This window comes from Nothoprocta perdicaria, unplaced genomic scaffold, assembly GCF_003342845.1.
Source record: "Nothoprocta perdicaria isolate Ctin4 unplaced genomic scaffold, notPer1 scaffold_73, whole genome shotgun sequence".
NCBI lineage: Eukaryota > Metazoa > Chordata > Aves > Tinamiformes > Tinamidae > Nothoprocta > Nothoprocta perdicaria.
Genome location: NW_020456010.1, coordinates 2,143,308 through 2,170,550, shown reverse-complemented (window position 1 = coordinate 2,170,550; position 27,243 = coordinate 2,143,308). Strand labels below are relative to the sequence as shown.

General features: G+C 45.3%; 1 protein-coding gene across 2 annotated transcripts in view; it reads right to left on the bottom strand.

Moving 5' to 3' along the window:
* The window catches only part of LTBP1 (latent transforming growth factor beta binding protein 1), a 167,210-nt gene that overhangs the window by 16,761 nt on the left and 123,206 nt on the right, over positions 1-27,243 (bottom strand). For both annotated transcript variants that reach the window (XM_026051165.1, XM_026051166.1), the window contains exons 20-27: positions 26,849-26,971; positions 23,548-23,673; positions 16,111-16,236; positions 13,647-13,790; positions 7,171-7,353; positions 5,818-5,904; positions 3,216-3,344; positions 1,781-1,921 (exon numbers count right to left, since the gene is read on the bottom strand). In XM_026051165.1, the coding sequence (XP_025906950.1) occupies positions 1,781-1,921; positions 3,216-3,344; positions 5,818-5,904; positions 7,171-7,353; positions 13,647-13,790; positions 16,111-16,236; positions 23,548-23,673; positions 26,849-26,971 (1,059 nt within the window). The remainder of the gene's footprint in view (positions 1-1,780; positions 1,922-3,215; positions 3,345-5,817; positions 5,905-7,170; positions 7,354-13,646; positions 13,791-16,110; positions 16,237-23,547; positions 23,674-26,848; positions 26,972-27,243) is intronic.

Genomic DNA, 27,243 nt, shown 5'->3' with positions numbered 1-27,243 from the left:
GCAGCTCTGCTTTCACCGAAGTTAACGGAACTGCCACAAAAAATAGTTTTATGAAATGAACCTTTAAAACATAGCATTTCCATTTTCTAACATCAGACATGCCATTTTCATTTTCTGACATTTTCTGACTGACATCAGAAAGGACATTTATTGCTAGAGCAGAGCTGAACAAAAGTTTTACAGGGACTTAAATGGAGACTGGACAAATACTCGGAGGAGAGATCCATTACCAGAACAGACCAACTGCATGAGGCTCAGGAACCCCCTGAGCTGAGAACAGCCGGAGGCTSGTCGGAGGAGGAGCAGATTGTTTATCTGCTGTCCTCATCCCTGGTCAGCCCCTTGCAGTTACTGTCACAGAGGGAATACTGCTGGGAACCACTGACACATTCTTAGGAATGTTAACAAAAAACACGCCTTTGAGTCAAAGCTGGAGCATTTCACAGGCGCGCTCGGCCTGAAAAAGTTCTCAGCAGGAACATTTCCCAGTGTGAGAAATCTCTGATCACTACTGACCAGCAGCGAGAGACTGAAAACTTAATCTTTTGCTTGGAAGGTGGACATCTCAACACAACTGTTTTGTAAAAACGTCTACAGGTTTTGACTTTGTTCCAGTGTAGAATGGGAAATAAGTGTTGTCACAAACCAAGATTCTGTTTTGTCTGCCTACATCTATTCATGTCCTGCTCTGCTTTAGGGAGAGCTGTGCCGGCAGTGATGGAAGGCAGGAGCACTTTGTGCTGGGCGACATGATTGCCTCAAGGATGCAGGAAAACACCTTTGGGCCCTTGCATCCTCTTCACTTCCTAGGTGAGACCAAAGGACAGTCCTGCTCCTGTTTTGTTTAACTCAAGTTTGAACAGTGAAATTACTGTGGTTCTTTCAGAGTTTCAGGCAAGAGGATGGACCACATTGGATGCACCTCAGAAACACTGTCCTCATAATACCAAGTAAAGCAAGCATTCAGTCTGTGTTCCTGCTTTCTTTCACAGTATTTTAGAAAAACTATTCATAGAGAGTTGCCGGGACCAGAGGTCTTGGCTACTGGATGCCAATATGAACCAAACACTCTAGAACTTCCTTCAAATTTTTGTGTAGTATGGACAAGTGTGCAGTGGCAAAGCTGCAGCTCTGCCGAGTACTCTGGATTTTTGAGATGTTTCTAAGAATCTCAGAATATCTTTTTATTCTCCTGACATCAGTATCTCCTGAAATTAAAAGAAAGATAAGACTTTCATTTAAACAGTGATGCTGCAGCCCACAGCTTCAAATGTGAGTGCAGCGCACCCTCAGAATTACTGCAAGAGCAGCACCAATACAATTTTTGCTGTTTCCTTTTACACTCCTGTTGTTCCTGTTCCTGCTCTTCCTGCCCTTGGCAGAAGGAAGCGTGCGGTTGCTCACTCTCTCTGGACTGAATCTCCAGAGCCAGCCCACAGCCGGACCCCAGCCGCAGGGAGACGCTGGGCAGGCAGTGCCTGGTTCCCCGCAGGGTGGGAGGAGATGCAGAGCTGCTGCCCAGGGTGCTGCAAACACCCAGACCCCTCTCACTGAGCACCGAGCAGCCTCCGGCGTGCGCCCGCAGGACAGAAGCCTGCGGAGCCCTGCACCACGAGGCTGCCTGGATTCACAGATGGTGATGGCCCAAACGCTTCCCCCCAGGACCCTCCCAGTGAAGAGAGAGCAGAGCCATCCAATAACAAGCCCCTCTAAGCAGGGGTCTGTCAGCAGGCCCTTGCAGAGGGGGACTCAGCCTGGCAACACCTGGAATGGACCGTACCATGCGAGTCTGCTGGTCTGATGCACCGCTTCTCTGTTGCATCCAGGACCATGGGGTGCGTGCAGAAACAGTTGTACGATCCTTCCGTGTTAATGCACTGGCCATCAATGCAGCTGTTTGGGTCCTGGCACTCGTCTGTATCTTTAGAATGGAAGGAAACGTTATCAAGGAGAGAGCCAGCACAAAGCATGCTGTGTTAACCTGTGTTTATTCCTATAGTAGGAGCAGATTTCCCTGCGTGTCTGCATGTCCCTTCTAATGACACGTTCCAGTTGCTGGCAGCAAAATCCTGCCCGTGGAGAAGGACAGAGAGCTCAGCAGGATGCTGACCACAAATCCCTGAGTGCCAGGGAGAACAGTGTGTGTCCGCTGGCGTTCGCAGCCCAAGGCAGGAGTGCYAGGGGAGCCCTCTGTCCGGCACAGCCACAGTGAGTTCCCACACGGCCACCCCGTGAGCAGGGCAGAGCAGGGCAGGCATTAGAGGTGGGCACACTCCCTGAAGCTCCTCCCAACAAGCTCACATGTTGGGAACAGCTTATCTAGCCACAGCAGCTCCATTCCTCAGCTTGCCTTGGAGAGGAAAAGAAGAAATTTAGCCTGAAAGGAAGAGCAGGCCATTTTTTCTTAAAATAAATTACATTAAATCAGCAAAGAAAATACCTTTGTAAAAAACAACCTCAGAAACCCAAGGTGAAAGGCTCTCCTCTTACGGTTTCAAAAATTACTTCCTTTCATTATGTTATTCTGCAAATTCTACACAGTTTTCTGCTTATACAGCAAAAGCCAGGGTCACAGTTATGAATMATTTTCATGTGAATAGCATAACCAGAGGAGTACAAGGTTCTGCAAGACTAAAAGCTACATGCTTAGCCATGCCCTCAACTGGGACTCCACACTGCTTATCAACTCCTTGTGGAAAATAAGTGGCCTTGAAAAAACCCAAAGTGCCGTTAATTTGATGTATTACACACTCACAACAGATGAGCTCCCAGATGCCCAGTACAAGATGGGCTACAATATACAAGCTGTCACTGCCTGCACCCTCGCAAAGGACAGAGGACCAAATGGCAGGTGGCAGAGGAAAGCGGCGGTGCAGGCCTCGGCAGGGCGGGAGCAGCTCGGACCGCACTCGAGGACGTGCAAGAGGCTGCTCCTGGGATGCAAACTCCTGGGAGCCATTTGCTGACAAGAGAGGCAGCGAAGCCAAACCCTGCCCCTGCAGGCCATGGCCAACATCAGCCAGGGGTTSGTGCCAGCCAAGCAAGAGAGAAGGGAAGCGACCCAGGGCCTCTGGAAAAGCTGCCGCGGGACTTGGCAGCGCCAGCTGCGGCCCTTCCTGGGAGCGCCGCAGCCCTGCCGGGAATCCTGCCATGCCGGGCTCCTCTCGCCCAGCTGCATACCGCTATGGTGACCAGAGCGCTTCAAATAAACCTACCGAAGCACTGCAGCTTAACAGGGTCATAGTAGGTGCCCTGCTTGCAGTAGCACTCGTAACCTGGCTGCGTGTTCAAACAGAAGCCATTCTTGCAGATTTCTTGTCCGAAGAGCTGGCATTCATCAGCATCTGAAGGGAAAACATTAAAGGCCACGTTACTGCTGTCTCACTAGGGCCCGCAGGCAAGCAGGGCACAATAAGCCCTGCACACTGCTCCATTTAGGCAAGTGACCTCTCAAACCAAGGGCCCAGGAGCAGGATGCCCACAGCAAAGCAACTCCTGCAACACACACGGTGACTGAACTGCCCCTCAGGACAGGGCAAAGCCTGGGGCACTGGGAGAGTCTGCAGCTCTCCTTTCTTTCCCTTGATACCACACTGTTCTCTTGAGCAAACAAACGAAGAATAGGCACCRTATTTTCCCAAATAGTTTGTTTTATGCAGCAGACACCCATCATGAGTCTAAGTAAGGAACTAACTAAGCACTTATGCCTGTGGCTTTTATAATTGCTCTCTTCTCCATGCTCAGTTTGCTGGCTCTGCTTTGCTTTGTGGAGAAACCTCCCATACTCCATGCAGAAACGTTCCTGCTCGGAAAACTCCAGTGGAGACTTCCCCCATAAAGGCATAGTTGTCTGCTGCTAAATATAAGGCAGCAACTACCACAGCACCTAGGGATGGCTGACAGAATCTTCTCATTTTCAAATGAAACTGGAGGTTTCATACAGCAGATATGCCAGGTTTTACCCACCTTTTCACAGCAGATATGCCCTTTTTTTTCCCCCCCCAGCCTGTATTTATGCATTTGTTACTGTTGAAATTCCTTTTTTTCTTTTTACCCATTTCCTTTTTTWAAATTTATTTTACCCATTTTTATTTCTCTAGACACAGTCTCTGTATAATAGTCTGCTGAAGCTAGGCTGGTACTAAAAATGGCAATACAATGGTACACTGCCAAGTACGTAATTCTGCTTTCAATAACTGTGTTAATCCATTGTCTTTTATAGATTGATTCCCTATTTACCTGCAGGTAGCACATAGTTTAGCCCCCAAATGTCACTTTTATCTGTCCAGCAGTTTTAAAGGTGAATTATTCATTTGCTTACTTTTCCAGAAGAGCTGAAAAAGCTATAAAACTATTTATTTTTACAGTCGTTTTCCCAGCCACTGAGTGTCTTTAAACGTGAACTATTTTAAGCTGGATTGTTTAGCAGCAAGAGGACTGCAAGGCTTAATCAGAAATATCATGTAGCTGCATGTCTGGACCTCTTCTTGCTATGGAAAATCCTATGTGTCCCGAGGAAAAAAAAGGGAGAGCCTGAGGGTATTAAGAGTCAAATAGCTAGTACTATGAATGTGCTAGCTGAGTACATTCACTTSTGACTGATAATTCAAAAACAAAAAAGGGGGCCAGGAGTTGGGGCTCCTCCTGCAAGCAGGAGCTTGTGGACAAAAATACCAGAAACATGGGAAGCATCTAACGAGTTAATGTAAGAGTGAAAGACCACGTTCCTAGAAATGCTTGCCCAGTTATGTGTCTGTCTTTTGTGCCATTTCTAAGGATACAGAATAAACTTAACTCAAAACAAAAAAGTTTTACTATAGCAAGGATTTGTGGAAGATGCTTCCAGATATGAACTATTTCCACACTTCAATATTTACAGCAATTAGAAACGTTACCAGCTCGGAGGCAGTACAATAGCAACAAAGAAGATACTGTCTGARATGCATTTGGACATATTCTGCACACGGCATAGCCCAAAAGAGTATGCAAAAGCCTTAGCTGTATAAATAGCACACTGAAACAATCCCTGAATTACAGCGCTGCACAGGATTCACAATTCCACACAATCCACACAGATCAGGTCCTTTAAGGGCGACTCTGTGACACCGTTCCCACTCTTTTAGGGGTAAAATTGCCTGATGGGCATGGAGATGACCCCCGCTACCCTCATTCTCAGCCATGGAGTCACTGTGACATTTGGTTCTAGACTCCTTCTATGGTTGGTGGGCAGAGGGACATCTCCAGAAGGCTCATGTAGCCCATTCAAGTGGCTAAATTAGTCTGGATGACTATTCTAACTTTCCCTGTCTTTTCCATAAAGCAAACTCTCTCCCTCCAAACCCACAAACTCTTTCTGTTGCTCTCTTGCCTTCCTGGACAGTCTTTAGTTGAGTAATTATTTCATGAAGTTTTACCATGATAATTTCATTGCTGTTTTTCTTACCAGTTTTTAACTTTCCTTCTCACTTGCAGATCTAAGGCTTAACAGAATATTTTCTCTCTCCAACTTCCAAAACAGATCTACAAATCTAAGATGCTTTGTATTTCATATGGAGATGTATATGTGAGATTTGTGCTTCAACACTCCTACACTATACAACACTTGATCCAAATTAAAATGAAATATTATAGACACAATATAATTGATGTTCTAGTAATCAAATATGATGATTTTTAGTAAAGTTTCCCATCACAATGCTGTTTTGCCACCTAATGGCATTTGAATGAGTATGTTTACATTGCTGGCTCACATTTCTGGCCAGTCATCTACTGGAACTTGTGAAATAATCAAACATAATCATACAAGTCAGTGCTGACCTTTGTAATTCTGAGAGAGAACTCCATGAGATGATTCTCCAGCGAGGATGAAACCTTTCCCTTCRGGACACAAATCGGTAAATTCAGCTAGGAATGGGAGAGAAAACAAAAATTAGGTTGCTTAAAAAAGAAGTTATTCACATAATATATGTTTCAGTTTACTTTGAAAAGTCTGCGGCAACCTTTTGCCCTACTCACCTCTACCAAGCAGTTATGGCCACGTTTAGCTAAAGCTGCACACAACCCCTGCACTTGCCCCTGCCCCCTAGTAGCTTTGAAAAACCCACCRCATCACAGAGCTCCATGCAAACTAATTTCTCCTGCTTCTTGGCAGCACCAAGTTTAATGGTGCCCTGCAGTTAAAACAATACCAGCAGCCAGATTATTGTAATTAAATCTAGCTTGGGCCTCTCTGAGTTATTCTGTGAGCTGCAATCTAGACATACCCAACTGAGGTACAAAACCCCTCAGTCTTTGTACAGGAAAACACTAATTGACTGCAAGAGGAGAAAATGGTGTGGATTACAGGGAGAAATTATGYAAAGTGTCTTGGAGACTACACAGAATCACAGAAACTTATCCAAGCAGAGAGACAGCTTTCCTAAAGCATTTCATTATGGTTTTACTGATTCTGAAGTGTAGTTCCCACAGGAACTAAACAAGATGATACATTTGTGTGGAAAGTAATCTTCAGTATTTAATCTCAGAAAGTTTACACATGTTCTCTCTTAYGTGATTTCTTCCAGCTGGATTCGAATTTTAGCCATTGCTGTTTATGCTTCAAATGCTGTTTTCAATATTTGTGACAAATATCATATGGTTGCAGTTTTCTAATTTAGTATTTAGAGGTTATACACTGGTCTGCAGACAACATGATTAACTGCATTGTTCAGTAAGTAGCAAAATGTAAAACTGATGTCATAATACATATGAGTAATTCATAGCGGTGTAGAAACATTACAAGGGATAGATGAAGCCTCAAAAATACTGTAATACTTAATTTGGTTTCCAGCTTTTGGGAGAAGTCTAAAATGTTATTAATAGCCCTTGGAAAAAGTGGATTTTTTTGGTTTTGTTTTTTTTTTTAATCACATGGAGATAACTCTGTTCATTACCTGGCCATTTGTGTGCCTGGTGCAGCTGCAGTGAAGCCAATAGGTTCACACCAGGAGTGAACTATTCCTTGAGAGTAGAGACTTTGCCTCTGCAGAAGCTTCACATGGGTAAATTAGGACTGAATGTGACAAAATGTGGCCTTTAACAAATAAGCCTTCCCTGGAGGCCAAGCACCCTGGTGTCAACAGAAACTCAATGCTTCACCAATGCACGAAGGGACAGAAGGCCTCCTCTTACCAGTTCCAAAGACAGGGCATGGGAAGATTTCACAGTTATCGCCCCAGCCGGCGCCCAGCGTGCAGCAGCACTCTTGTTTGGTTACGTTGGATGTAAGCACGTTGTCGCAAAAATTAGCATCGTTGAGGTTGTAGTAGCACTCCTTCTTTCCATCTTCATGTTGGTCTGTGGCTGTGGGTAGGTCTAAAGGTAAGGAGAAAACAAGTAAATAAGACAACACATAAAATGAATCAATTTTGATAAGAGAAACCATGCTACCCCTGATTTTCACCACAGTGAGCAGCACAATTAGAAGAGAAGAAAATGGTGAAATACTTTTTTTTCCCCCTTCCTAGGAAGAATGATGGATGAACTTTCCTTGGATTTCTTCAAACATTTTCTCCTGCTTGGATGCCTGGAGATTGTCTGCATTTCTATGTTTTCATTTTTAAGCTGTGCACCCGCTCTTGACCGTGCTCAACTAGTAGTGCTTTCTGCGTATGAATCTTGAAGCTCTTCACAGAAGCGGATAAACGTTACAGCCTCAATTTACAGACACAGAAATGAAGTTGCAGACTGAAAAGGCCTGATCTTCAGAAAAATGAACATTTTCGGTCCTTCTTAATTCTTCTGTGACAGAAGAACCCTCCACACTRTTGAAAACAAAGTTCGTTGTGATTTTTGCAAAAGAACTCTGTGATGAGGAGAGGAATATAATGCAGATGCCAAGTTAGTTGACTGCATCTTCCTTGAAACTAGGTTTGGGGCATACAGCGAAAAAAAAGGCCTTTTCTGCCTTTTGCAGTTGCGTGGTCCCTCTCGCAAATATAGGAGGACCAACTGTAAAATACTGTCTCCACAATCAAAAAGAAACCTACAAGGCAGCAGGAAAAAGTCTTCCTCAAGCAAGCCCCTGCTAAGGTTTACCAAGGAGTGAGTTTGAAAAGAAATGCATTCTAGCTCTTACAACAGCTTCGGCGTCTAACCCACCTTGCACTTGCAGGGAAACTCTCCTCGAGCACTCAGAAGTGTGGGCCACTGTGCGGAACCACAACTCTCACGTGACCCATCTGAAGAGCTTCCCTAAAGCCCCCCAGAAGGTCACCGAGTGCCAYAGTTAGAGAGGCTCAAGTGTCCGGGTTAAAGCAAAGCTCCCTTCAGGAACTTAACACAGGCAGCTCTTGAGGTGACCAGGTCATCTCCTTTTCTACTCGGGAAATTGTTTAGGCTTGGCATTTAATGAGTGATAAGAAATGATTAAATCCATAAAAAAACTACTGAAAATTATTCCATGTGGGCTGATTTTCCATTGTTTGATGTTTGAGTCACCTGTACGCAGGCTGCTGCAGAACTCTGCGAGCGGGAGAAGTTTCTGAAAGTAAGAGAGGTCCCCCAGTAGAAACTGAAACCTATTTTACATCTGATGAGAGCGTGTTTCAGAACACTGGAAGACTGTGGAGACTGAGGGAGCTGTGATACTTAAGCTGAGATTGTTTGCTTTGCTGCTGTTTTCATTCATTCATGATCTGCTCAACAGCAAGTGTGCAGGGCCGTCCTACCCACAAGCACTGCTGTACCCGGAGCCCAGCGCCGCTCCCTCACTCCAGGAGGGAGCATTCCAGTCCCGCCCTCCTTGGTCCGCTGAAACCAGAGGGCTCCATGGGGGCGACTGTGCTGTGCTGTCCCCAGCCCCAGGCTTGTCCCCTCACGCCTGTCGCCCCCGGTGCACGTCCACAGTAGAGCTGGTTGGAGGAAGACAGGCCTAGATGCCAGTGCGTGTTGCCTATTACTGCACGTTAATAGTGTGAACGTGTCTAATAGCTCTTTCGGCTTTTAATTCCAAGCAGACAATTTTTGGATTTATTTCTGCTTTCCTCTGTTAGTGGAGCTGGAAGGGCTGGCAGACACCTCTGCTCAAACTTAGCACAATGTTGCCACCTACAAGGCAAACTTTCCTTTGCTCCTTTGCCAAGGTAACCACGTCCTACGTGAGGGGAAACACCGGGCTGCCCCATTCCGTCTCCTGCTAGCTCGGCCTGTGGTCTCCCTGCATCAGACAATTCCCATCTCCCGCACGCTGCTGAATTTCCTGAAGACGGCGACTCGGCGGTGCCAGCCGCTACCAACAGGAGCGACGCCGGGGCCTCTGTGTCACGAGACATTGGGCAGAGCTGCATCCCTTAGTCCGAGGCGYGAGGGCAGTGCTTCAGCCACCGGGTCACAGAATCACAGAATGCTTAAGGTTGGAAGGGACCTAGAGGTCCTCTAGTCCAACCCGCCTGCACACGCAGGGTCACCCCGAGCACAGGGCGGCGTCCAAGCGGGTTTGAAAGATCTCCAGAGAAGGAGACTCCACAACCTCTCTGGGCAGCCTGTGCCAGGGCTCTGTCACCCTCACTGTTAGGAAACGTGCCACCTATGGGGCACCGAAGCACCTGCGGCAGGAGCAGCTTTCACAGGATTTACCAAGGAAAGAGGCCGGGAAGCAGCGTGGGGAGCCAGGAGGGCCCGTGGCGTCACGCGGTTGTTCCTGCCCACGTTACCTCCAGGCGCTGCCTCCTCCCGCCGCCGCCGGCAGCCTGGGAGCCTCGTGTTGACACAGCTGGGCGCAGGGTTAGCGAGGCGGGCGGCGCGAGGCCTTGGAAGGCAAATGAGACACAACTGCRCAGGGCCGGCTTTGCTTTAGACCAGGGCCAGTCTGCGTCTACAAGCTTGTCGTTTCCCTCTCACATATTATTGACCATTTGGTAAACCCATCACTTTTGAAAGCATTTTTGATAGGTGTTTTGACAAAATACAGCAAGAAACTGGTACTCATTTATTTGTGTCTTTGGTTATTTACGGGTTTTTGTTGTTGTTGCTAGAAGATGCAAGATATCTCTCTACCTAAGGCAGTCTTAGCAAGAACATTTAATTGGGTTGTTGTTATGACTGTTAAATATAARCAGTCTGGATAAGAGATTCTGCTTCTGTTGCTGCTAAGTTAAACCAAGAAGGCATAAATTAAAAATAGGTTATAAACATTCATGTAACTTATCCAACGAGATATTTCTGCATGTGCTTGACCGCAAATATGCATTAGTGCCACAGGACTCAGCRAGTACTCAAGACATTAGCATATGCTTAGCATTCAGTGTAAACTTAAATATTTGGCTAAACAGTGGCCTGCAACAACTGGGCTCTGTAAAGGCCCAAACTCAGAGCCCAGGGAATCTCCTACGTGCCGCAGCCCTGCACCACCACTGCTTGGCCTCCGCCGCCGTCACCAGGGTGGCCGTGAAAGGGGGAAACAAATTCTGCACTGCTGAAACCGCAGGGGCTCTGGGGACAGACAGCGTGTTGAGCAACCTGCAAGTGACCTGCACCTCCAGCTCTGACTTTCAGCAGGAYAGTCAAAACACCCCCGTGCACTTACATGGGGGAGCTCTTGTGCTCCCGGAGCTGCCTTCCTCTGCGGCAAGCACGACTCCTGTCTGGTGGCAGCTGAATATACCTATGTAGGTATACAGGTACGCACGTATGCAAGTCAGGAATCAGTGCACAGGGTGCACGTTTAAAACTAACACTATGAGCGTGCTCAGATATCGCTGAAATTCAGATCCCCGGTGAGCCTGGAGAAATACCTACATACTGCCGTAAAAAATACAAGTTTGACCGTTTTCCTTAAAGTCTTATCATTTAGGAAACCCTTGAAATTAGGAAATACAGAATTTGTACTTGGGCACTAAACTTCTGGGCTCAAAGAAGCTTTTGGATCAGACTTACCAGCTTTTCTTTGGTAGCATCTTTTTTTTTTTTTTTTTTTGGTGGTGCTGATAGGGCTTGGCGAAGGTTTGGGATTTTGGATAGAAGCAAGTCTAGGAAAACTAGTACTAGGTTTGGACAACAAAACCTGTTTTTCCTTGTAAATCCTAGTAAATACTGTTACTCATCTTGTCATAAGTAATACATCACATTTTAGGTGAGCAGCAGAAAGCAACAGAATGGCAGTCGGAAGTGGGCCCTGGTGCCCTAGTGCGGGTCCCTCACTGGAAATATTTTTATAGCCTCAGTTGTAACCCCAGCTTCTGCTGTTACTGACCTTTGGATGCGTGAGCCAGGTTCCTGCTCACAGCAGATGCTCACACGTGCCTTTTTTGGCTTGCAGTTCTTACTTTAAATTGCACCTAATTTTGTTCTCAAAAACACACTGTCCTTTTTAGCTTCTGGCTTCAATGCATATGATCGTATGTGCTAGTAAATGTAGCTGCATACTAGAACATTTTAAAGCATATTAATAATTAAAAACATGTTAATAAAGATTAATTATTCAAACTGCATTGAGGTTTGTACGTCCTAGGAATTAATAATAAATGGCTTAATGCATCTTATCAAAAGAACAAATGAGAAGAATTATTAAGCCCAAAGTAGCATTCCTTTCTCTCCCACTTACAAAGTGGTCTAACAGTCCAGCAGTTTCATCTGATGCAAAAGAAAGTCCTCCTTTATCTSTTCCTTTCCTCCTTCATCTCTYCTTCCTTCTTAACTGTTTGCATGTTTGGGGGGAATGGCAGGATAGGGAAGGAGAAAGCAAGATGCGCAAGTCCTGCATGCTTACCTTGCCTGTTACTGGAACGAGACYGTGTGGGCAAGAACTCCGTGCAAAGGATCCGGGCGGGAATGCTTTCAGACACCGCCAGTACAGATGGATTTCCCTCAAGTGACATCCACACAGCAGGAAGGCTCTAGGTCCCCAACGCTAAGCCAAGGAAAGGATGCACCCAGCCCATCCTACACAGGCAACAGCCCTTAACCACATGGTAAGAAGTTCCCAAATCAGCACTACGCTTGCACAGCCTTCACCCAGTTTTGGGAACGGCATTCCGCTTCCACGTGCTCGGTGTGAGCCGGAGTGACGTTTCTTTATGTATAAGCAGCACAAGAAGACAGAAGGAGGAAGGAGCAAAGGGCAGCTGCGCCACACTGAGCTACTGACACCCGCAACACGAGCACGCAGACGAGCCCTCCGCTCCCTCAGAGCTGCCGCGACGGAAGCTCCCGCTGACAGACGACGTCCACAGGGAGCTCCCAAAACACCCTGGGCTGAGCCGAGCGTGCGGCCTAGCCAAGCCAGAGGATGAGGGGCTCCCCCACGGCTCTCTGCAAGGGGACAGCACGATGCCCCTGTCTGATGGTGCTGTGTCGCAGGGCCAAACACCGCGCCCGTTACCGCTTCTGCTGCCGGCCACGTGCCACACGCGGAGAGGGAGCYGCTGCTCTGAGCTCCCTCGCGAGGGCGGCGGCGGCACCAAGGCGCAGCGCTCGCCCGCCCCAGCCCGCGGGCTCCTCCCGAGCCTTCCTCCATGGCTCCCACAGGCTCCCACGAGCTCCCACAGGCCCGAACCTTCTGCGCGGCCATTTGCAAAAGGTTGCAGTTTGTCAGTCGGCTGTTAAAGATATTTCCCAGGCAACATCTTAGTGCAGCCAAGTGCTTTAGCCAGTGATCTAAATACTCCTTGCACGTGGGTCACAGATTTCTGCCTTGTTAACAGGTCTGGGAGAGATGAGTGACAGGAGAAACCAGCCCCGGCCTCCTGAGCTGGGGGGCCGGCCTGCTGGCACCGCCACCAGTTACCCAAAGGGATTCAGAGGTTAGACCCGTCTGTGGTGTACGACCAAAATAAGAAATAAACCCAGGGAGGTTCTTCTTTCTCTCTTCATTCTAGAGGAACAAATACCATGYGTGTCAATTCTTTCAGTTCTTGTGCTGTTGCCCCTTATTTGGAAGTTTTGTTCTGTTCTCCAAACTGGACCAGTGTAAAACATTTGAAGGCAACTCTAAGAGAGCTCCGAACTAATTTTTAATTTCCAATAGTATTTTCAGCATCCAAAGCTCTTAATAACAAAACCTCATAAATCCAGGCAAATGGATTAGTAGGGAAAAAAAAAAAAAAAGAACAATAGGACGGAGTAAAACAGCCAAGGGAAGTGCTCAAAGACACTGACAACAGTTCAGTGTTTTCCTTTTTGGTTTTCCCAACTATTTTTTTCTGAGAACTTACATTAGTATTAGATAATGCTACGAGCAGATCCCTCCATACAAATTTTGTTTTTAATTATGCACTCCTTTGAGGATTGTCCAAGTCCACTGGTAGGCTTTTGTAAAAATGTGAATAACAAAAAAAAAAGAAATCATTCATGCCATGGGTTTGATTCCATGCCATGTTTCATTGTTAAAGAACAGCTAACAAAACTATTTCATCTTTACTGCTCTAACTGCTCATCACAACCGCCAAGGCACAAAACTACAAGGTATTTCTGTTGTATTTTCACTAATGATTCACAGATAACATATCCCACTCTAGGAACTCCTCTTCCAACACAAGCTTTCAGTGAGAGAAAGCTCGTAAGTTTTTCTTTTGCAGTTAAACCAATGTTTAAAACAAGGAGCATGTAAATCAGCTTCACACGTTGAGTGGGAACGGTCCCCGGAGCGCAGAGGTCRGCGGGCGCTTTACCTGGCGAGGGGCGGAAGCGGCACTGCCCCGTCATGGGATCGTACTCCTGGTTCTCATCGGAGCACAGGCACAGGAAGGAACCATCCACGTTCTCACAGAGGGCCTCGCCACAAACGCCGCTCAGCATCTCGCACTCGTTCACGTCTGGGGGGGAATCAAATAGGCATAAATCAACTCAAGACCRTGCCTGACAGGTTGCTCTTTTACCTGCTGTATCTGTGCCAACGTTGTCTGCCAGGACACACACGTGATCTCTGGGGAAGGACTGAAACCTCACTAATACCTAACTGGACTCATAAACAAGYATTTAGGTCCTTTGAAATAAAGGCCCCTGAAAGGCAGAATAGCTTATAAAATACCAGTGCTGATTAGGTGCTGCTCTGCAGTACCAACCTGCGGTTGGACTCCATGATCTTGAAGATCTTTTCCAGCCATACTGATTCTATGGTTCCATAAATCTGCTGCTTGTGAATACCAATTTCTTTGTTTTTATTTTAAAAAACTTTTTTTTTTGTTCACTTCTTTTCCGGGGAGTTTTGTAAACAACTTTCTAGTGTTTCTGTAAACAGCTCTTGTAACCAACCCATTCTCCTTATTATCAAACGCTCATTGAAATCAAGGAGTGAAATGGGTAGGTGTCAGCAGAATTCAGTATGAAAAGAGAATTCCTTTTTCGCCTCTAAATCCCGTTTTCCCCATGAACACCCCCTGGGCTCGGCTCTGCCGCACAGCCCGCACAGGGGAGGCCTCTCGGGTGCTCTGCAGGCCACGAGGGTTATTTCCCAGCTCYGCCCCTGGACAGCAGGACCACCCCAGGTAAATGGTCCTCACAGCTGAGGCAAGCATCCAAAAGGATCCAATTTATTCTGATCTTTGCCTTTTTTCACCTGCCTCCGGACTAGTCTATCCCAAAACACTTCGGACTGACAGGAGAGTTTCTGTCACCTAAGCAAGGCTTATGAAATATATTCAGGATTAACTTGCCTTGTTTTTTATTACTATAGTTTATCTGTGACTATTTACTTTGATAARTATAGAATTAGAAAATTATAATTCATAAATCAAAATTCAGAGCTACATATGTATCTGAGTTGAGTCTAAAGTATAATTTGTGAGGAAATGTTTTGCCCTTTCTCTCTTATCCAGTAGGAACAAAAACCTAACCATATGATCAAATGATGAGTTATGGATACATGATAAAAATATATACTTTAATGTGATACTTTGCTCAGGACTTTTAAAATACATCTTAATCTTTTTACTGAATTCAGACTGAAAAAAATGAAATATTCTTTGGGGCATGTTGCTTAACTATTCAGATTTATGCTTTTCTTAAAGCATTTTGCTAAACAACAGGCATCATCATTTGTAGGTGTGCTTCAGGGTTTTGTGTTCCCCAAATCATAAAAATACCTGACATTATTTAACAATGTAAAATTGTTTTACAAGCAACTCAAAGTTAAATTTAGCTTCTACCAATTTGTACTTTCTGTTTTTCTTTTTTTTCCTTAATTTGTTTTTCCTGAAGAAGGTATTATATGCAAACACATACATCTGTGTGTTGCAAAACCAAGTCCTAAAGGCCTAAAGAATTTTGTAATAAAAATTCTAATTTAATATATTAGAAAACACACACACACTCTTTTGTATGAGTTCTACCTCCTTCACTTGCTCTGTATTCCCTTTAGCTCTGTGYTCCTGGTAAACATGTTCCACCCTGACTCCAGCTTGAATACACTGCTTAATGAATACCTTTCCTTGATCTGGTATTAATTTTATATTAGAAACTTGTGCTGCCTCAGATGGTTCTCAGGTCCAACCATCACTATTAACAACAGATCTGGAAACCTATTACTCACAAGAGAAACGTGYGGTATTTACACATTTACAAAAATCTCACATCTTTTCAGGGCGATAGGTGTCTTTCCTGGAGATGGAAGCCAACGTTAAATCCTGTTCAAACACAATATGCCTAGGGAGGTGTGCTGTCTAATTCAGACTGGCTGCACCACATGCCAGACTTTATTTCCTGTAGGAGGTAGTACAGAGTTCTGGTTATTCCGCTAAGAGACTAAACAGATGTTGCATTTAAACAGGCTGAAGTATTAAATTCAATCCACCATGATTTATATTTGTGAATGGTCCTGACATGTGCAGAAATAGTGGGCTTTCTTTTCCCTTTTTTTTTTTTTGAGTTAAAATGAGCGGCTCAGCTTATTTACTGTTGGTTTCCATTCAATTCTAATAACAGGTCTTCACTAAGCAACTCCCCAGTCCGCTTCCACCTGGCACAAAGCTCGGCAAGGAAAAGCACAAGCTCAACCTTATTTTACTAGCGAGCAGGGCACGAATCGGACAAAATAACCCCGGTGGCAAAACAAAGGGGCTCTTGTGCGGCCAGGCCTGGTGCTCTGGGCCGCGTTCCCCTTGCCGGGATGCAGCAGCGGCGGCTGCAGGGACGCACCGGTGCAGCCGTGCCCGTCCTGGGCRTCCTGGTAGCCCTGGTAGCAGAGGCAGCGGAAGGAGCCGTCCACGTTCTCGCAGAAGCCGTGGCTGCCGCACGCGCTGCTGTTCGCGCACTCGTCCACATCTGCAAGGGAGAAGCTCAGCGTCACGCGGGCCCCGCGCCGCGGCYGCGCTAACCCAGCGCGGGGAAGGCAGCAGAGCGGGGGCTGCGCACGGGAAGGGAAACGCCAAGCGAGACACCAAGATTTAAAGGAAACACCTGTACAACAAGCTAAATTGTTTCAATGTCAACTTTACAGGAAAATATCAGACAATTATTTTGGTCCAATCCTTCCCCCCATATTTACAAGCTGCCCAATGGCGATGTGATGCTTCATCCCACGGAACACTTTTACACRATATTAGTGTGACTTCCCTCCAGAATCTGCCAGTGCAGCACTGCCTAACAGCCAGCAACACGGGTGCCCCGAGCTCTGCGCTCAGCGCCCACCAGAAAACCCCATGCAGCTGCTTACACCCCTCGTGCACAAGTGCTGAACAGGGGCCGAAGGTTTTATGTGCTGCATAAAACGGACGAGAATTTCTCAGCACACGTGTGAAGCGGTAAATACCTGCAGATTGAGCCTCCTGGCCATAATCCTATAAACTCCCATGAATGAAGGGCCGTACGCAGGCAGGGGAGGCAACTGCAAAGCCTCCATGCTGTGCCGGCCCTTCGTTTGTGCCTCTCATTTGGGGTTTGCTGCCCTTAAGAGCCAGGTCACTGCGTGAGCAGACCTGCTCTCCACGCAGCTGCCCACCAAGCGGAGCTGCTTGTGGCAGAACGAGGTTTATTTCTGCAAGTGTGTTGCAGGTGCTGTGAATATATTTGTCTTCTGCTGAAACAAGACCTATAAGCAAGGCCCTGGCTGGCTGTGATCGTTAAAGATGACACGGTGTGTTTTTCAGAAGGAAGGACATTAACCCCAACTGGCATCTAGCCGAGATATTGGGATTAGTGCCTTGTGCCTGCTAAATTCCTCTGCARGTCGAAGCAGAGCTCTTCTTTCTACGCTTCTTTCCTAGAAACCACTGTGAGTGTCGAGCAGAGCTGCTGTCCTCTCTGAAGAACCTCCGGCCTGGGCCCTTTAAACGCACCCAGATGCAACCGGTTAGAAAGGCAGCACGTCCCTCGCGTCCCTCGCACGACCAGCCTCCGGGGCTGGAGCCTGCCACCACCCTGCCTCCAGCAAAGGCCTTAGGCGCTCGCTGCGCTCCAGAGTCCCGCCTTGCCAGGCAGAGGAATTCCCTGCGCGGGGAACGGCTCCGCTCTGCAGGGTGCTTTGGAAAGCAAAGAGCAGGGCACGAGTGCCACCCTGCCCGCTCCCCCGGCCGCTGACAGACCCAGCTCATTCCGCTTCTGACCGAGACTACTAAGGCAGGATCCCTTTGTTCTTAGGCCGTGTCTGAAGCTCAACTAAAAGCCAGCTCTTGGTTCTCTTTTACTATTTGCTCCGGCTGTTTTTTCTCCTTTATTTTTTCCTAAGGTTGGAAGAGGCTGCATCCACTAACATCCACCACATACCTCACCTCTTGCACAGGTTACAAATGCAACAAAATGGTATCTCCTGTATCAACAGAGTAAATTGCAGAATTACAGCTTTTTTTTTTTTCTTTTTTTCCAGAAAGGCATCCGCTTTCATTTTAATACTGAATGATGGAAAATTCTCCTCTTACCAAGCTCATGCACTGGTTCACAACCTTCAGCTAAAATGCAAGGTTCATGTAGAAAACATATGTATGACATACACTGACATCTAGGAAACATCCAGGGCTGTACTGATGATCTTTAAAAAAACTGTACTCGAGGACAGAACTGGCAGAATAATACTGTATTTGCTTTGCTAGTTTTACCAATAATGGTTTTTCATGCTCATTATATCTTGATTTATTAAACAGGTGAAGGGAAAAATATTGAAGGAATTAATCTTAAAAAGGGTTATTTGTATTTCACAGAGAATGCATAAGCAAATATGTTTGTTCTGAAAGAAGTGAATGAGAAAATTTGACTAGTTCCTGTATATTGAACTTGAAATCCACCGTAAACTCTCCCTCGGAGAATTAAACAAGCTGTTTTTGCTAATTTAGCCATTTTGTCTGAGTTAAAGAGACACCGGCAAGGCTGACAAGCAAAATATTACACTTGACACCCTATCTTCTGCCAGTCACTATAATAACAGACTTATAAAAAGACGCATATGGAGTTACTGGGAAAACCAAAGCAAGTGCAAGATACAACTTCTGCATTAGCTTTTGTGCTTGCACTTTTCTGACCTTCCCCCTCTTGCTACTGAGCCCTAGACCTGCCTTTTTATTTTAGATTTTAGCATCCCGAGATCATTAAGAGTTTCATGTATCTGCTCAAAAAAATGCTAACACTATACTTCTTACACAGGAAAAAATGGTTAAGAAAGGGAATTCAAACTGAGTAAACAGTGGAGGACTGACAACGAGGAATTTAATAAAGCAGGCCATAATGCAGGGCTTGAATTTCCAGGGACCAATTACAGTTTAATAACAGAAGTTCCTGAGCCACAGGACAGTTATCCTGTTAAAAGCCTAGACAGAAAAAAAATGACAACTGGGGATTTTAGAATTACATGAATTACAGTACTTTCCTTACTTAATAGCTAAATGTTTAAGAAAACAGGGGAATGGATCATGCAGCTGGTTCTCCAAAGGTAAACTAAGGTCACTGACTGAAAAGCTGCAGAAACAAAACCCATCATTGTAGCAAGTGTCCTAATTAAGTATATAATATAGCCACAGAAGATAGCTTTGTTTTTTAAAAAAATACACAGCCTGACCATGACTGCATCTTTCAGTGCRTGGGAAATTACAGAGAAGGTCCAAGCACCAAATATTTTCCCTTGTCTAGACAGCTCGCTCAAAGGACTCCTGTTTTATAGCAGGAAAGGGCATTTGTTTCTTTAATCGGCCTGTAAAGCAAGAGGTTCGGAATCRGCAATTCCCTTGCTATATGGAGACAAAGGGAAGGGAAAAACTAAATACAAATCCTATATGCCCTGTGTCTATACGGTGACTAAAGCAGCTCTCTGCAATTATGACCTGCTTTAGAACCCATGCCTCAGTGCTGTCGCCTTTAATCAGAACTGCTTTGATCTCACGTTGTCAGGCTCTAGCGAAAGGCAAAACCTTTAACGGGATTCAAAGACTATTCCTATGCAGCTCAACATCAACCACGTTCCTGGTTTCTGCCAACCCAGGCAGGATGAAGGCCTGATGTGCTTCAGACACAGCTGCATCTCACTGAATCCATACTCTGGAAGAGGGAGTATTTGCTAGGACGGTTCTGTACAGCGCCCGGGACAACAGAGCTCTCATGGTGCTGGTGACAGTAAGGAAAAGATTCTCCTTCTAAGGAAAAGATTCTCCTTCTTCCATTTGTGTTCTTACTTCTCTATCCAGTATATGGATAAAACACTGAATTGGTGAAACCAAACAGGTCTACAGCACAAAATGTACTCCACAGAACAGAAAATACTCTGCCCCAAAAGGAGCCCTATTGAAAGCACAGAGTCTTCCCACACCTTTTTCCTAAAACTGCCTTGCCTTCCCCACCAGGGCAGAACTAAGGCCACGATGTACAATACACAGCATGGGCAGACATCTACTGTCTCAAAGTATCTTTGGCTGCAGAGCCAGCACCTAGGTACCGTTGGACTAGATGATCTCTAGAGGTCCCTTCCAACCTCAAGGATTCTGGGATTCTGGGATACACAGCTCTGCTCTCTGTGTCCCTGATTTCCAAACTTCTTAAGTAGGCAGTTATCTTAAACGAAGAACAACGCAGCATTTTTGCGAATGGATTTCCAAATTATTCTTTGACCACAGAGCGATCTATTCCTCACGCAACCATCCAGAAAGGTCAACGGGACAGCACTCAGTGGACTAGGACAGGAGAACGGGATACAAGCGAGGAGGGCAGAGGAAAGGATGAAGGCAAGGGTGGAGAGYCCATGTGGGGTGTGCAAGTTTCTTGGGGTGCCTCTGCGGAGGCAGGCAATGAAGGAGGGCTTGGAGCAGGGAGAGTGAGGGAGCCACGGAGCGATGGACGGCATGGGGCATGGAGACAGAAGAGGCCAGTGGGGTGGGTGGGGGGCGAGCGAACCCCGAGCGTTGGCCAGCAGAGGGGGCGGCCGCCAGGGGGGCACAGGGGGTCCCGGCCCCATGGGAGCTCGGCGGCCTCCCCGGCGCCGGCACCGCTGCAGCGACGGCTGCTCCGCGCCCTGGAAGACGACACAGTCTCCGCAGCTGTGGAGTTTACTCGGGCCAACAGCCAGAAGGCTCCAGAACTGAATCACACGGGGTGCTTAAATGTTTTATGTTGTTGTTTCTGTCTTTAAAAAAAAAAAAAAAAAAAACCCACCACCGATTCAAGCTCGTACAAAAACAATCTGGAGATATGGAAAAATCTGCTCCCCAGGTACAGAGAGGCAGCTGAACCCGGCAAAATTTCCTCAAGTTCCTTCTCTGATGGTATAAACAGTTATTCTCACTCACTTAACTAGGAGTAAATTCACAGAGGCACCTAGGACAAGCACCAGTAGCTCCCACGGCTGGAMGCCGCATCCCTTCTCAGCACCTGGAATGTCACGCATTCCTTTCCTTTCCGACCTTGGCGTTTTGTCTYGTCTTSTCGCACCAAGCCGACTCCTGTCACRGACACCGGCGCAAATATTAACACTGCAGTCATCGGTGCTCCCTTGAAGGGATGGTTTTTTTCAACTCTGTAATTGTTTTTATTAAAATGACAGAATGGAGAAATGAGCCACCACAGAAATATTGCTGCTTCACAAGACTAGAAATGGCTTTGATTCGCCAAGTTATTAAAATACTTTTCCAAGTGCTGCATATAAAGTCTGATGTGTATTCCATACACACCACCAATTACTTACGAAGCACGGTCAACTGGTTTTGTACTTGTTGTTTTATTCATTAAAAAGGCCCTCAAACTGCTCGCACTCCTGGAAATACACCTTGTGTTTTCATCCTTCTCTGTTCAGTAAAATTGTCTTTTTTGTTCTGAGATTAACTTCTCACTACCTTCCCCCTGCGATGGAAACCCCTCCCTGAGAACGGCGTTGCTTCACAGAATCACTGGATGGTTGAGGTTGGAAGGRACCTCTAGAGATCATCTAGTCCAACCAGCAGGGACACCCAGAGCATGTGGCACAGGGCGGCATCCAGRCGGGTTGGGAAGATCTCCAGAGAAGGAGACTCCACAGCCTCCCTGGGCAGCCTGCACCAGGGCTCTGGCACCCTCACAGGAAAGAAGTTCTTCCTCACATGGAGATGGAACTTCCTCATTAACTGCCAGGSATTCAGGCCAAGGCAGGGCACATCCTTTCTGCTACGTTCCCCTAAGATTAGGTATCACGGCCTTCTTTAGCTGCATTTCTGTTCGGTTCTGCCCTTTTAATTTCTGAGACTTCCATTTCACATGCTTAATAAGAGTTCTTCTAACTTTGGTCTGGAGTAAAGAGTTTGGTTTCTAAGGGCAGGCTGCATTCTTCTCTGCCTATAAATATATATATTTTTAAATATGCTCAGCAGTGAAGCAAAACACCTGCTACTAGTTTTCTTGCTGAGAAACTGAATACATTTAACCACGTCCYCCCTAAACACTGAGTGAAATGTATTGACTCTGCCAAAAGAGACCACGGATGTGCTTGTAACAACTGGGCATCACAAAAGTTAGAATTATTCTCATGGCTTGAAACCATGACACACTGCCTTGTCCATCCCTCCCTGGAGCTGCTCAAACTCGCTCTCCCCAGCACACCTACCCAGGCTTCCCTCTTAGCACTAGGAGAATGTTCCTGGGAATTTATCCTATGACTGAAAAATAACGTAAATGTTCCGGGCGAAACAGCACCAAAGACACTGCTGGACTTTTTTTAAAGATATCAATAAGCAGTTAGGACATAAGAAGTGTGTTTGATATCATGTTATATCTAAATACATAGCACTCAGTCCCTTACATCAGCATAACTATTTCATTCCATCAGTTATTATATCAGGAAGTTATTATATAGCCAGTTATGTGCCAGCTCAAATAATAACGTTGTTTTTCCTGTGATAAAAGCAGGGGGGCAGAAAGTTTCAATACATGTTCCAAGTTGAAGGAAGCCTCTTTTTGCTTGCCCTAAATGAACTGATATGAAGAGTAGACTCATGAAAAATCAATGCCATTCACATCAGGTGACCTGCAACTCAGGATATAGAGCAGCTTACCGGCCTACTGCTGAGTGCTGGAGATTCACTGCTCATAGATATTAGCCRTCTGCCCAGGACTCTTCCTCTGCATATCCACTGTTGCAGGACTTGTTTCTCCCTTCTAAATTGTTCACTGCAAGGTTTTCGCAAGGCTGCTTGCCTTGAAGGCCCCTCTCTTCCACAGCAGAAAACATTTTTTCATCCATTTAGGGGAAATTTTTGTTTTCTGTCAGCATCACTGACCACAAAAAGCCACATATCTGCTTGCTATCATTGATCACTAGCCTGCTGTTTTAAATTAAGTGCAGCAGAGCTGTGTCACTAGCAAGCGGTGCTTTCARTCAGCCCCGGGACATTTTCTCATGCTGTAACCAAAGAGAAAACTGTAGGTACATCTAAATTTCAGGCTCATGGATGACAATATCTTACCAATGATCTGATTCTAACCAGTTTCACACAACTTTGTGTGAAAAATACCTGTGGTCTGGTGTTTCCACAAACAGCAACCAGAACGCTCAGGCAGGTCAGGCTTGCTGCTAATGCACTTAAGAGGCCTTCGGTTATTTGATCCTAAATATTTTTGACAGTAAAGGCTACCTACTTTAATATACCAGGCCCCCGTGCACCAAACTCCATTTACATATATACTGCATGYATTCCTTCCTTCCACTCTCAGGATAAGACAGAAATATCTTTCCATTTCTGAATAGATTCACATACTATTACAGATGTCCACTGGTTACATGCCTCTTAATGCAGGTACAGAGCTCCCTTCTTTACAACCATTTGCCAGAGTCTGGTCAGCATTCCCTCTATTTCATTAATTTGTTTTGCACAAACACCCCAAAAATATATAATTCAATGCTAAGCTGGCAAAATTGCTGAAAGAAAACAGTGTCTAACAAACACTAACTCCGTTACGCTGTCCAGTTTGCAGACTGCCATTGCCCTCCTCACTACACAGACAGCAAAATATCCTGCCACGCTTTGAAGAGGAAAACGGGCAGAGAGTTTTGCACGTGGCACAGTACTGGACTGACAAAGGTTTGGGAATCTTGGAGCCAAGAGGTCCAAGGCACCCATCCAAGCAGCGTGAGGAGCTCAGTGGGAATGCCGGGGACACTCCCGCAGCACGGGGGGTGGGGGGTTTCCTCACCTCGGCACGCGCGGCCGTCGGGAGCCACGGAGAAGCCGCGCTCGCAGACGCAGCGGAAGGAGCCGGCCGTGTTGAGGCACTCGCCGTGCGGAGMGCACAGGTCAGACCTCTCGCACTCGTTGACATCTGAAAGCACACAGAGGGGAAGGGCTTGCAGAACCCTTCGTTAAGGCACTTCCTTGCACTTATTCTAATAGGCATTACTGCAAAATTTATTATTAATTAGTTCCTGTCTGCTTCTATCAGGTAAAAATCTCATCTTTTTAAATTAAGTAACATGGAAGTATTCTGCTTCTAACAGACTTTGCCACAGAACAAGGCTGGCATCAACMTAGTTTATTTTCATAAATAATTTGTGATTCCAATTTATTTGCATTCTCATTGGCATAATTTATTTTCAGTCATGGATACAACTGCTCAACAACTAGCTTAACATGAGCGAACACCAGATTTTCTGCTGGCTAGCAGAGCCTGACCTACTAGAAAAAGACAAAAGAACAGCAAAAAGTAATAGGAATCATTCTAATATTTAATACTAGGCCTAAGTTCAAGCAGTCTTAAAAGCAGCTTTTATTTCCATCAGCTATGTAAATGGTGCTCCAAATCAGGACCAAACCTTCTGGGACCATTTTTGAGCTCCGTATGAACATGGACACATTTTGCTGTATCACTCTGCCTATGTCATGCTGCAACGAGGCTGAGCAGATGAGAATAATACATGAGATGTCAGCAGAAGTTCTGCATTAGCTAAAACATCCTCTGCATTAGGGAAATTTTTGGATGGCTCCATTGCACTGCTTTTTGCTATCTGTATGCTGGTCAACTTTTGCACCCAGCCTCGCSTGTTGCTAACAGGCCTCGAGCTGCATCTTTTGCAATGAGTTTATTTTACACAATTTAAAGTCAAATGTTGTCTTCTGCTGATGAGGAAAGGTCCCAAATGCTTCTTAAAACTGCTATAAAAATACTGGAAACCAAAACTGTGCATTACACAAGACCAGGAAGATGCACTGAAAACTAAGTAAACAAATTTAAATGTTAGGGAAACAGGGTTTCCAATATCTGAGAAGCAATCTGCCTGTGTACTTGCTAAAGTTTTGGACTCTTTTTCTGCTTGTTATTTCCATTTTGCTTCTTAACAAAATGCACGTTCATAACTTCTAGCCTAAACCAGCTCAGCTCTGCAGATACTGWGTCTACAAGACATTTGCCAGGGCTAGCCAAGAACTTCCAATTATGATTCCTTTGAGGTAGGTAAGCAGGTAGTTCTGCTGTGGTCAAGACACCCCTCATGTTCTAATTTTGTCAAAAAGAACAGCTTAAAATAATTTAAAACTTTTCATCCCAGGCCATTAGCCTTTTGGGGGTTCATGTCCGAACTCTCCTCAACTGAGGAGCATCTGTTTTGAACAGTGGGCACCAGAACTTCAGTGCACAGCGAYAGGAGAGGAGCAGGTGTCTCAGTGCAAGACACAAGTAGATAAATCCTATTCTCTGCTGCTGAACACTCTGCTTTTTGTACCTTGTGAGGAGTGCATTAGTCCTTCTGGCCRCAGGGCTGCACTGAAAGCTCGCCTTTAGCTGGGGTAACTCTGACCCCTAAATCCTTCCCGGACTGGCAAGTCTGCTATCCTACAAGCAGGACCGAGACCCCTTCTCCAGCTGGGAAAATACTTGCTTGTATTAACATGCATATGGTTTCCTCACACAAAATGTACCACTCGATCCAGATAGCTCTTTACTTGCACTCTGGGATCTTAACCTTTTATCATGACCCTAATATCTCTGTTCAAATTTTTCCCACAACAATTTTATTTATTTGCTATTACAAACAGCAAATGATAGAAGTAAATTTCAACAATTTTAAAATGTTTCAGCTTAGTTGTKGCTGTGGAAAATCCATCAAAAACACTGCTAGAAAGAATTAATCATGATATGACTATGTCTAGTTTTTGTCCAGTCCCAAATATGGTACAAGAACATTTATCACAGATTTCTGTATTTTCTGCATTAACAAAAATGCTACTGTAAGATCCTGTAACAGCTCAACAGCAGGTAGTTAACAGTGCAAAAAAAGGGCAGCTGTACTTAGTTCTGCTAGCCACAGAGTCTTGTGTGTTCTTTTGCTGTGTCCAGTTTTTGCATTTCTAGATTGCCTGCTGTCAGAGCATCAACTCCTCCTCTCTCCTATTTGCTTTGCTATTGGTCTGGCTGTTTCTCAAGCAGCTCCACTCCCCTCTATAGCAAATTACTGCTATACTATACTATATTACTGGGGGAGGGAGATCTTTTGTTTCAGGTGTGGATCTTCTATCTAAAATATTTTCCAATTTTTATTCACATTCTTTTCTGTTAAAAATATTATCGGTCCCTCAGTTGTGCTTAGTACCTAGTAAGTGCTTTCAGTTTTGTGAAGTACATTGCTTACATAGCAGAGTGAAGATTGCAGAGTAGCATCAAAGTCTGCAAGGATTTATAGCCTGCGATTGATTCTCCCTTATCTGCTAAAGCAGTGTTTAATGCAGCACTTTGCTATGCTGAATGCAAGACTTTATGAATTTGAAAGCAGTCACATACACTGCTCAGCAACTCTACAGGGCGTTGGTTGCAGAAGMTTTTCAACATAAATTACTTGGAATACAGCCTCTCTGGTTAAGTCTAAACAGTGCTATAAGAGAAGAGCCAAAGCACAGTCCAGTCTTGTCCTCCAGTCAATCAGAGCTCAAACACGCCTGGACCATAATACCACTTCTTTCCAGCTCTAGTATCATGTATTTTTTTTCCCCWCATAAAAATGGGTAAGTACATGGGAGTCCTGAGGCTTGCTTGGATCTCATGCCAGCATGGAGTTGGGATCATTGAAACCTAAAAGCTGGAAAGTGTCTCTGGATTTGACAATGTCCAACTAGCCTCAGATAACAGATTCTGTTCCTCCCCTTTCACCACAGAAGGTTGAAGAGTGGAGAGAGGTTTTCCAAATATGACTTGGCACTAGCTAGACTGCCCTTGTCTCCTAAGGCATGGGTTCACAGATGGAGAAGGGAAAATGTGGCACTGTATCCTGCATCATCACCTAAATTTTCTTTTGTGTTACAAACCTGTTTTCTGTTAAAGCTGTTGAAATAGTTTCTCAGCATATATTTACAACACTAAGTGAGAGAAAGGGAAAAAATGCACTAGAGATCATAGCAACATGAGGTTTTCCTTTTCTTCTCCTTCTCCTGTGACTTTCACAAGTTACACTTATAAGGCTGCATATTCATAGTGACAATCCATGTATTTTTTTATAGCTATGCCATACCTTGACATCCCCGATGGGCTGTCTGCTGGAAACCAGCTGGACAAGTGCATTCATAGGACCCTGCAGTATTCACGCAGTTTCCTCCCAAGCAAATATCACCATCCTGAAGGCATTCATCAACATCTGAAACAAAGGTATAACCRAATAATCAGATGACGTAAAAAAGTCATTGAACATAATAGTGACATATTGATCTAATGTAGCAACTTGAAGCTCCAGTTACCTTTGGTTACTGTGGGAGGAGCTGAAGGAAATGAAATTTTCTACACTTTGTGAATGTCTTTGCGTTTGCTTTTTCATTACGTTCTTACACTTTCTGCYTTTCTAGAAAAGTCCAAAATTTGAGTTTGTGTGCCAAGCAAGCACACATAACATGTGCCCTCTTTATTCTAGTG